This window comes from Buteo buteo, chromosome 6 (assembly GCF_964188355.1).
Source record: "Buteo buteo chromosome 6, bButBut1.hap1.1, whole genome shotgun sequence".
NCBI lineage: Eukaryota > Metazoa > Chordata > Aves > Accipitriformes > Accipitridae > Buteo > Buteo buteo.
The window spans coordinates 12753935-12764834 of NC_134176.1; the positions used below are offsets into that span (position 1 = coordinate 12753935).

Sequence of the window (10900 nt, forward strand, 5' to 3'; positions counted from 1 at the left end):
ATGCTGGAGCTCAGCCCTCAAGAAGCACACGGGCCCCATCGCTCCCTTAGAGTTTGGGTCGCCAGTTCCCTTCAGGCCCCTGTAATTTGCCATACATCCTTTGTCAGGCACTGACGACAAAAATAACATGAGGGAATGGGCTGCCCTTATTTCTTGAACAAGAAGTGCCAAAACACAAGCTTGCGACAAAGCAACTTAGCAACAAGAGATTGCCCAAGTTAAAAGGTCTACGCCAGCTCATCCAGCACATACCAGCATCTACGCTAACAGTTGCAAAAGCAGTGTAAGTTTTGAAGGTGTTTACCTTGCCTTAGTCATAATTTTAAGTTTTTACAGCCAGAGTTTAGAAGTGATCTTGTGATATTTTAAGCCCGTGACCTTTGTTTAGAGTATGTCACTTTTAGCAGTATCTATTTTAACGCAGGCTACAACTTTTAGATTTGCATTGGATGGCACATCACTTTGCTTCGCAGCACTTTGTTTTTAAGAAAAGGTTGTGTCAAAACCTACCTGCTGAAAATCCCACTCACCCAGCCACCACATACTCATTATTCAGATGTACAAGAGGGGTTTCCCCCACGGTTGGCTGGTGTCAGGGGACCCTTTTGGGGCTGGTTTCATTCTGCCAGCCTAAAGACAAAGACCCAGAATTTGGGGCAAGCCGAGTTGTCCTCCCCCACGAAAGAGGTAGAATATCAGAAGGGGGGGGGGGGGTTAAGACTACTTAATCCACACATTGAGCTGGGTCTGCCTAGCAACAAGTTGGAGTTTAAACTTGTATCATCCTACTTGTGTTCCCATGGCTACTGTCATGAACAGTGCAGTGGTAGCTGCACAAATCAGCACAAGGGTCCCAGGAGGGACATCTTTAAGATTCCCAGACAGAAAACAATACGGAGAAAGTACGAACGCTACACCTGGTACACCTGCCTGCCTTTACAGCCCTTTACTCCCCTTGAAAGCACCCAGAGCAGCCCCCTTCTGGGGATGGAGAGATGTCAGCCAGGGGAATAGACACACATACTGGTATCTACAGATCATTTGCACTGTTTAGCACAAAAAAAGCTTGAATTACAGATGCAGCACTTAGAGCTTCTCACACAGCTGTTAGCAACCTAAACACAGAACTATATACAACTCCAGCCAACAGTGCCTGCTACGTGGGGCAGCTAGCTCTCAACACAGGGTGGGGAGGCGGTGAAAAATCCTCCCCCTATCCCAATTCACACGTGGCCAAAACTAAAACTGATGTTGATGTGAGAACAGAGGTATGAGCATTCCCCCCCAAAGAAGGTGGGAAGTCAGAGGGAAGAGAAAAAAAATCTACATTTCAATGCAAGCTGCAAGTAAAGAGTTGCTTCAAAAGCAATGCTGTTATGTAAACCAGACTTTCCCAGTCCTGATGCTCCGGTTCAAGAGGGGAGGGCATTTCCTACTCAGGAGAGGTTTTTCTTAGCCTTTATCCATCCCCAATCCCCCTGTGGAACTAGAATCTCTCTGTACCCTCTCCAGGGACCAGTTAAGAGGGGAGGGCAGGCATCATGCCCCTACACACAAGCTTTGTTTATACCTATTCCTCAGGGTTTCTGAACCCAGAAGCCACAGCTATGATTACACATTTGTTACACTGTGCTTTCATACTATGGTTATAAAGTCTAGAAGGACACCAATTCAAGGTCATGTACATTAAGAATTACTTTCAATACCCAACTCTCAAATCAAAGTCTCTATATGAACTAAACCCCAACCTGGTAAGACATCTGGTCATCTAAAAGTACATCCACATGCTATCATGACAGGTTATCACAGATACCTACAGACAGCAGAACTGAAAAGCTGCAATAGACAGCCACGTGGTTAGACTCCTCTAATTAGACAACTACACTACAAAAACAAGCCATTGGCTCTTTCAGATTATGATTTGTGAAATCCATCCAGGTGAAGAGCACAGAGATAAGGGAGGTGGGCAAGGAAGATGAAATAACTTTAAGGACAAAAATCTCACAACCTTACTCTCCTGCCCCTAATGGGGCAGGGGAATATTTTTCTCGAGATACACCTAGTTACACACACACAGAGTACATACGAGACCCTGCTGATGTCCCCTAGAGGTACCTGCACAATAGAAGGACAGGGCTGAAGGGGGAAGCATAGACTAGAATTTCCTCCCAAGAGGGGATTTTTGCAATTTTATCACACTGCTGCAGCCTCCTCCCCCCAGAGAGGCAACATTTACCAATACTTCCTTTATGAAGTTCAAAGAGCAAGCTGCTGCATAGAGCTCAATTTTTGAAGGTACTTGGAAAGGTAGATTAAACTCACTTGTTTCTTCTCAAAACTTTACATGAGAAGTGAAGCATATTTATCAAGTTTGACCTACAAAACTTAAAGGCAGACCCATCACAATCTGTTGCATTTCAAAACAGAGAGGAGCATAAAAGCAGCCCAATTCTAGAATATGCTGGAGAAACTTTCACTGCCTTCACTAAGGCTGAGCACATCCTCTTGCACTTTCGAAAAGCACAAAGTCAAAACTTTCATATGGAACTATAAATTAAAATCTTGTCACATTTAAAGAAAGAGATACCTAATCTAACATTCCCTACAAAAGCATTTTTTAAGGCCTAGTTTAGTTTACAAATCAACTTTGTGTTTTCAAGAACTGAATTTCGAACTGTTCTTTCAAGTTTAAACACTTAAGAACATGGGATTGCTCATCTTGTTATACCATCAAGTCAAAGCCTCAAAAGACAAGGTCACCCAGTGCAGAAAGAGGTACAGACTTCCTAGGAAGAGAGCATGTTCTTTCTTTTTGATTTGGTCTCTAGACTCAATCAGCCACTAGTCACTATGTCTCAATCTTACCTTACACTTGGAACGGGTAAGGCAAGCCTTGGCCACAACCAGAAATTGTTGTATCTGAGGGAAGCAGGGACTAGCACTAACCACAAGTTTCTGAGGAGCCAGTTACTTCAGATTTACCTGCCTGGCGCATATTAAAAAATTGTATATTAAAGTTACAACACAGTTAAAAAAAATACATACGTATGTGCAACAAAGCATTGTCGTTTATACTACTCTGAAGGTATGCAACAGGACTAGAGCCCACTATAAGCCGCATTATACAGTGCGCCTTGATCACAGAGGCAAAGATTTCCGAGCTAATTATAATGACTAATCACAGGGAGCTCTAAGCCTTCACTTGGCCAAGTCACAGACCTAACTAGGGCTGAAAACAAGAGTTTTAAGAGCAACTCATTAAGCAGCAGGAACCAGCTATGAAGAACAAAGCAGTCACTCTACCTAGTATTAATTCCAGTCCAGCCATTAATACATTTGTCAGTACATGAGACAGCTATTACCTCCACATAGAAACATTGCATGTGCCAGGCAGGGAAGGAAGCCACAGGCTTTGGCTGCACTGAGACTTGTTTGTTTACTACAGCATTAAGGTTTGAGAAGGATGTTCTCCGTACTATTTGAATAACAAGAAAGCTCCAAAGCCATGCCTTGGAATAAGGCGGAGCAGGAGGTCTGCTCACCACCAGTAGCCTATGCACCCCTTCACAGGATGAGTGAACAGACTGGGTGAAAGCTAACTACTGAGCCACACAAGTTTAAAAATGGTCTCCCTCGGGTGAGCAGCCCAGAGGTAAGAAAGGTATGCACCAAATCAACAGCTGTACTCCTGCTGAGGTGCCAGATATGGATAATCAAGTCTCCAACTTGAGCACTACTCTTCCTCTTTTTCTCCAGGGTGGACTTAAAAAACAGAGGATAAGCTGAAGTGTCAGCATCTAAAAGTCTGCCTCATTCTCCTAATGTAGGAGTAGTGGGACTGCAACCTCTCCTGCCACAGTGACTGGACCAGGAGTACGTACCGGTGATGGAACAAGATGAGACTGAGACTCACCCTCGCACCAGCAGAGTTGCCAGCACAGTAAGGATGCAGCAGGAGTCATCTCCCCCTTCCCCAGGGCTGCCAGGGACCAGTCTGGCCTTGAGAACTCCCTTTGACTGTACCTAAATGCCCATGCGGTTGAGACAGCCGAAAAAAACAAGGTTTCAGCAGCAGCTTTTTGTGGAGCGCCTGTTGAGGACCTTCTCATCTGCTCCGCAGTACAGCACATACAGAGAGGCTGTGACTTGTGGAAGAAGTAGGGCAAGACAAATACCCAGGAGGGAGTAAGGGGCTGAGCAGACTACAGCTAGGTGGAAAAGCTCCTCTTCTCCCACCAGAAAGTTTAGGAGAAAACCCACAGTATCTAAATTTTCGACTACCTAATTGGGAAGACACACTCTTGTTGGGGACAATGCACAGTCTCCTCAGCTAAGAGTGAAAGGATCGAGGCATGCCTGCTTTATCAGGATACTAGGGAGCCTCTGTCTGCCCAAACACATTGGGCATTAGTATGGTATGGTTTGGTATTTCCAATTAGATCAAACATCCTCATAACTCTCCCTTCTTTTCCAAAGAGACTGTTGCACTACAGGAGTTCCTGCCTGTTGCATTTAAGGCAAAGTTATTTGAGGAGATGAGATAGCTTTCCAGGATACCAGTATTTCCAGTTTCAGGAGCTTGGTTTTGACTTTTCCACTTGCTTAGATGGAGATCCCAAAGTCTCACTTGAAGAGCACACTTTTTTCCCCACCCTCTTTCTGATGAGTCCATTCACCTAAACACCATTTTCTCTTACCGTCATTGGGTACTCAGACGATTTGCAAACTATTAGGACTGTTGGGAGCAGAACTATTTGCAAACAAAGAAACAGAACAAGCTGGCTGGGAGTTGGACTTGCCAAGTGCACATCATAAGGGGGCTTTTAACAACCTCTTGTTAAAGGGTTACAGTCCCTATTGCGTAGGCCAATAGATGCTTCTGCCAAGAACCCCATGAAGTAGCTGAAGATACAACCTAATGAAATCTGGCCTTTACAACCATCAGAGAAATACAGCTATTCTAGGGGAATCAGCCACCCAGGGACTGTCCCATTATTATACTTTCACCTTTGATCCTAGATAGACAGAGGGTGGACGCATTTTAAAAGCCAGAATTGGATGGATGGATGCACCACCTTCCTCTCCTAGGACACTGCCAGGCCACCGCTTCCCTATCAGGCATTCCAGATCAGAGACAGCAGGGACTATGTTGTTTGGGTTTTTTTACCCTTCTTGGACACAACTACACTGACAAGAGTTTCTGACTACATTGAAAAGGGTTGTTGGTTTCTTTTTCAGGGTTCCCCCCCGCCCCCCGCCCCATTCATCTTTTGGTAACACTGAAACAACACAGTCTGGGCCATGAAGGAAAGGCACAGAATATCAAATGTTTGTGCAGGAGCACGCAGAGAACAGCTAACGGTGTGGACCAGAGAATTAGCTTCTCAAGGATTAGTGACGTTCTAGCAGTGAGCACCTTCCAGTAGACTTTTCTGCATCTAGAGGTGAAAGCACTAGAGTATTTCCTTCCACCATTTTTACTTTTACCTGTTGCAGTACAACAAGAGAAAACTGGGAAGAGAGCAGTGTTGCAAACAAGGGACTGAAGTCTCCCAACTGACATGCATTTCAACTTTGGATCTCTACAACAAGACACTATTGAGTTAAAACAGCTTTTGCTCATCTGTTTCCACTGGATATGGCTCCAGAAGCTGCCTTCCAAAGATGACCAACACAGCTGATGTCCAAAGGCATAGGATGTGGCTTGGTTTTTTACTGCCATCGCAACAAATGAGGGAATCTAAAGTTGTAGTGCTACAAAGGAGAAAGAAAAGTTCACCTGCCTTCAATACATGTCAAAATACAGCAGAGACCATTCTCTTCAGGAAGTTAACACTCCTCAAAATTATGGAAGCTTTAATCTTTAAATTCACTGGCTGTGTTAAAGTGCTCACTAATGTTTTCTTCCACCTATTTTCAATGTTCCAATAGCAGAAATTAATAAGCAACAAGTCAAATGGTCAAATACAATATCAGTGCTTCCCCACACAAAAGATTTTTATTTAGCTTTAGGATAGGCAATATTTCCTTCCACCGAATTTTTCCATTAACAGGACATGTGGGTTTCATTTGTACGGATTAAAAGAACCATAATAGTTTTCCCTCTTCAAAACCTTCAACGTCTCAGGCTGAGAACTCGCAAGAAATGCTGACCTACCGATACCAGCCTTTCTTTAATGCACAGAATTTTCAGCTGGCTCTGAGCTCTAGTAAGAGAAGAAATAGGAGAGACAATAGCAATTTTTCACATCACATCTGTGAAATCAAGGCCAAACAGTGAAACACAGCTGAACTGCAAGTTTTACTGATTCTAGTGAGCTCTGGCATGTGATTTTCAGCCCAAAAAGTTTTGCCTGTTCTTCTCCCTAGTTGAATCAGCTTGTTCAATAAACACGTTGCCTCTGCAAAACCCTTGCCTTTACTGTACAATTATTCTTATTACACAAATAATAATAGAGGTGTAAGTTTTTGAGACAATACAAGAAGTGGGATCAACGCAGTGAGAACTTACTTTCTCAAAGTAAGGGGAGATTGGGATAGGTAAGAAAGAAAAGAAAAGAAAGATAGCAACATTAACTTTGGCAAAGAACCTATAGGCTCTGCCAGCACATGGAATAGGCCTTGCCACTGTAAAGAGATTTACTTAAAGGAGCTGCGAGTAAGGACCACCTCCTACAGAGGATTCCAGCCACAAGCATTTTTACAATCAAAGAATTGCATCAGGCCCTTCCTTGGCCACTGCCACAGCAAGTTTTAGCCACAAGGAGTATTAAAAACTTGCACCAAGATATTTTAATCCAGAATGAGAACTTGTTATTTTCTGGTTCTAAGGATGAAGCAAAAACAGAGAAGCACAACCCTTAACTACTTTCCTCATACTCTGCTCAAAGAAGGGAGACGAGCACTCTCTATCCTCCTCCATGCTACCTGAAAGGTGCTGAGGTCCCTTCCCTCCCTAAACTTAGGCAATCATTCAGGAGACACTCTCTTCACTTTCAGGCCGTACCATATGGTACTATTTGTGCTCTTCTCTGGCTATTTGATTCATGAAACCCAGACCAACATCCCACCACTGCCTTGCTCTACCTCTCCTTTCTCCTGTAGTCTCACAGAAAAAAATTTCAGAAAAGCTTTCCTGATTTTATTGCTCTTTGCTACAGCTTGCATGAGGCTGAGACATGAAACAAAATTAAACACTTTTTCTGCCCCTATGCATGGGGACAGAGGAACACCCACATAAGAATGCTGATGTAAGAATCAGCAGTTACAGATATACCTCAGCCAAACCCAAGGTATAATTGAACATCAAGTTAAAAAAAAAAACAAAAACCAAAAAAAAAAAACAAAAAACACACACAAGGCCTCGTCTGTGCCATTTTCCCCTCAGACACAGCTAGAGCAGCATGAGCCCTCCGCATTTTACCAGCCAGCTAATCTGAAGGTGAAAGCCAGTGCAACTCAACACCAAACAACCTTCAAGCCTTACGATCCTTCGGTCAACCAGTCCCTAAAATTTCTAGCGAGAAACAGACACAGCATCTGTGCACTCTGATAACACTATTCCATTGATTTAACTTTGAAATTACCAGTGAAACAGGACAATTTAACACGTTTCAGTCAAAAGGTCTTAGTGCAGTGTGTTGGGCTTATTTACAGTTTTCTTTCTTAAACAGGGAAACAAAAGAGGCATAACAAATAAACACAATGTAGCTATTTAGCCTTTAGGACCAAGAAGGGATCACAAAATTCAGGGAACAATGTTGCATTGCAAAATTATTCCAGAATAATTCCACAGGCCAGGAAACCAACTCTTCAACACACAAGCAGACAAAAGTTCACCTCAAACTTAGCTAAAAAGTATCCTTTTAAGAAAAAAAAAATAAAAATAGAAAGACCAGTAAAGGAGGATCCAATGCCCATTCAGATCATCAGAAGACTGATCATTTGCTTCAGGTGAATCTACTAAGAGCTTGCTATATTATACTGTGTACTCAAAAAGAGCGCCTGCTGATGCTGTGTTAGTGTATATATTACTCAGAAAAAAAATTGTTTCTCCACATCACACACTTCCCCCTCCCTTCCACTCCACACAGCACAGAAAGCAATAACCTTTGTATAGGTCACTGTACATCTATAAGTTAAAACCAGAACAATGTATAACTAAGCACATAATAGTGAGGAAGGGGCACATAGTATTTTTTTCCCCTCCATCTATTATATTAGAGAAATGAATTGCACAAAAGAGTGTAATTCACAGGGGTGACCGAAAAGCCCAAGTATTGTTGTGATACCTGGCTAACAGCCAGCGTGATGCACGTTGTGTGTTACAGAAATGTTGTGTTTGACCTACAGATTGAAAAACAGTGTCAACTGCTGCCTAACTAACAGCTCTCCCCTTCTCCCCCCCCTCTTTTTCCCCTCCTTCCCCCCCCCCCCCGCCCCTTCCTCCTCCTGGTCAACCAAGAAATGGAGTTCCCATGTGCCAAGACCTTGTATCTTATTCTGTCAAGAAAATGAAGAGGGAAGGAGTAGCAAAAAATGATTCTGTAAATAAAGACAAGTAATATTGAACTCAAGAAAAAAATCCTCTTTGCCCTCCCTTCCCCCACGCCGAGACCTTAACAGTTAAGAACAAACATATATATTTAATAATAAAAAAGGTATCCAACACATTAGTGCACAGTCTGAGGACGATCCACGAGAAACCTTTTTCCTGAATCCACACAATAGTAACTCTCAAGATTATTTGATAAGGAGACACGGTGGCTTTCCACACCATTCTTTTTGTTTTAAGGCAAGAGGTGCGGAGGATTCAATTAAGTTTGGGCTGGGCAAAGGGACAACTCCAAACGCTAGTATCTCCAGACAGGAGGAGGGGTTTTCGCTAGCTTCAGCCTCCAGTTACAAAGGAACAATACAAAAAAAAAAAATTGCTTAGATTTCAAACTAAGGAGGTCAACAGCCTGTCTTTCTATACACGGAGATACATCAGTACTAACGTGCTTCCAGCACCTGCCTTTCAGCACAGCCCCAATTCCTTTGTTTGCTCAAAATTTGCTTCCATGCCACTTTAAATTAGCTTACAAAGAACCGCAGCAGAATAGCTGGAATGTGAAACATTTTTTTTTTTGGAGGGGGGGAGGCGAGCAGCTTCTTAGGAAGAGAGAAAATTAAAATACAGACCCAAGTCGCTTCTACATACCTTCAAAAAAATTATATTTACAACTTGATGTCTTTTAGTTCCATCCCTACCACCGAGCCCACAGGCACATGCGTCCAGGAGGGGATTAAAAAAAAAAAAAAGAAAGAAAGAAAGAAAGAAAAAAAAAAAAACCACCCAACTGCCATCTCCTGCCTCCTCTAGCCCTGCCAGCTTCCCTGTTCCTCCCTGCCTGCAAAGCGCCCTCTGGAAAGCATCGAGACTTCTTTTATCAAACGGGGGGGGGTGGGAAGGGGGGGTCCTTGCTCCTGCTTTGGGTGTTTGGGACTGGAATTAGGGGGGATTATTTTTGAACACACACCCCCCCATGAGGGAGTACCCCCCCGGGCTCCGCTCATCGAGGGTCCAAAGCAACGGATGGGGGGGGGGGTTAGGGGAGGTAGTCGCCCCCCGCCTAAAAAATAATAAAGACTTACCGGGGTCGAAATCAGGGACCACCGCCTGGTACTGCGGCCCGACCCTCATACCGCCGCCAGCTGAGGGAGGCAGAGGGAGAAGCGTTACCCGCGTGGGCCCGCCCGGCCCCTGACACCCCCCCCCCTCCAGTCACCACACACCGCCGCCCCCCCGCTCCTCACCGTGCTCCTCATCGCTGGAGGACCCCGAGCTACCCTCCTCCCAGGAGTTGCCGCTGCTGTTGCCGTTGGGGGCGGCGGATAAACTTTTGCTACCGCCGTTGTTGTTATTATTCGCGCCGGCGGCGTTGTGGTTCCTGCCCCGCCGTTTCCCCGAGACCTCCGGGCCCTTCTCGATCATGGCTGGCATTTAGGGGAGGAAAGGGGGGGAAGGGGGGGGGAGGGGGGAGTGGAGAAGAAGGGGAGGGGGGGGGAAATCCGAGTTTAAAAACTGCGGGGGGGGGCCGGGGGAGGCGGGAGCCGGGGCGGGCCGGGCCGGTGCGCGGCGGCAGCGGCACTGCTACATCCCCCACCACGATCGCCCCGAACTTTGAGGCTCATCCCAGCCCTGCGCTGGGACTCCGTTCAACCTGCGCTGCTGCCTGCGGCCGGCCCCGCCTCTCCCCGCTCCTGCTCCTTGCCATTGGCTCAACCTACATTTTGGGAGGCTAGCCCGCCTGCCCATTGGACGGCGCTTCCCGTCCATCGTGGCGGCCCGGCGCTTCCGTTTGCTGGGTTAGGTGGAGGCGTATCGCCGGGCCGTACGTGTGAGGGCTCCGCGATCTCTCCGCCCAGCGATACCTCTCCTCCGAGGGCTGCGCCGGAGCGGAGCCGGGGAGAGGCGGGTTCGCACGCCCCCGCCGGAGCGGAGCGGCGCTCCACGGCCCGGCCCGGCCCGCGGAGGGGTCTGCGGCGGGGTTCGCCGCCCGCGCTGTGGACTCAGCCCCCCGGACGACTGTAGCTAGGGACTACTTTCCCTCTCTCCCCCCCCCCCCCACTCGCCCGCCCCCCCCCGCGGCGGAAGGTTATGGCGTGGTTTGAATGGGATTCCATACAAAGCCCCCGTTGCCCGGGGGGGGCGGTTGGTGCTGGGGTTCTGTGGGCGACCCACTCGGGACGGCCCCCGCCGGCGGGGGCGGTTGGACCGCGGAGGCGGGGGGGGGGGGGGCGAAGAAGAAGAGAGTCCTCCGAGGGGTTGGGGGTGCCCTGAGGTGGGGGCTAGGAGCGGCGCTGAGGGTGCGGGACAGCGTCGGGGGCGGGGGGGAGTTCCCGATTCCCGGGAGCG

The 10900-nt window shown here is 46.7% G+C and overlaps 1 protein-coding gene across 1 annotated transcript in view; it reads right to left on the reverse strand.

The window, feature by feature from the left end:
• The window catches only part of RCOR1 (REST corepressor 1), an 89150-nt gene extending 79048 nt beyond the window's left edge, over positions 1–10102 (reverse strand). Inside the window, exons 1-2 of the mRNA XM_075029803.1 lie at positions 9799–10102; positions 9637–9696 (exon numbers count right to left, since the gene is read on the reverse strand). Of these exons, the coding sequence (XP_074885904.1) occupies positions 9637–9696; positions 9799–9985 (247 nt within the window). The 5' untranslated portion in view covers positions 9986–10102. The remainder of the gene's footprint in view (positions 1–9636; positions 9697–9798) is intronic.
• Positions 10103–10900: the final 798 nt, after the last annotated feature.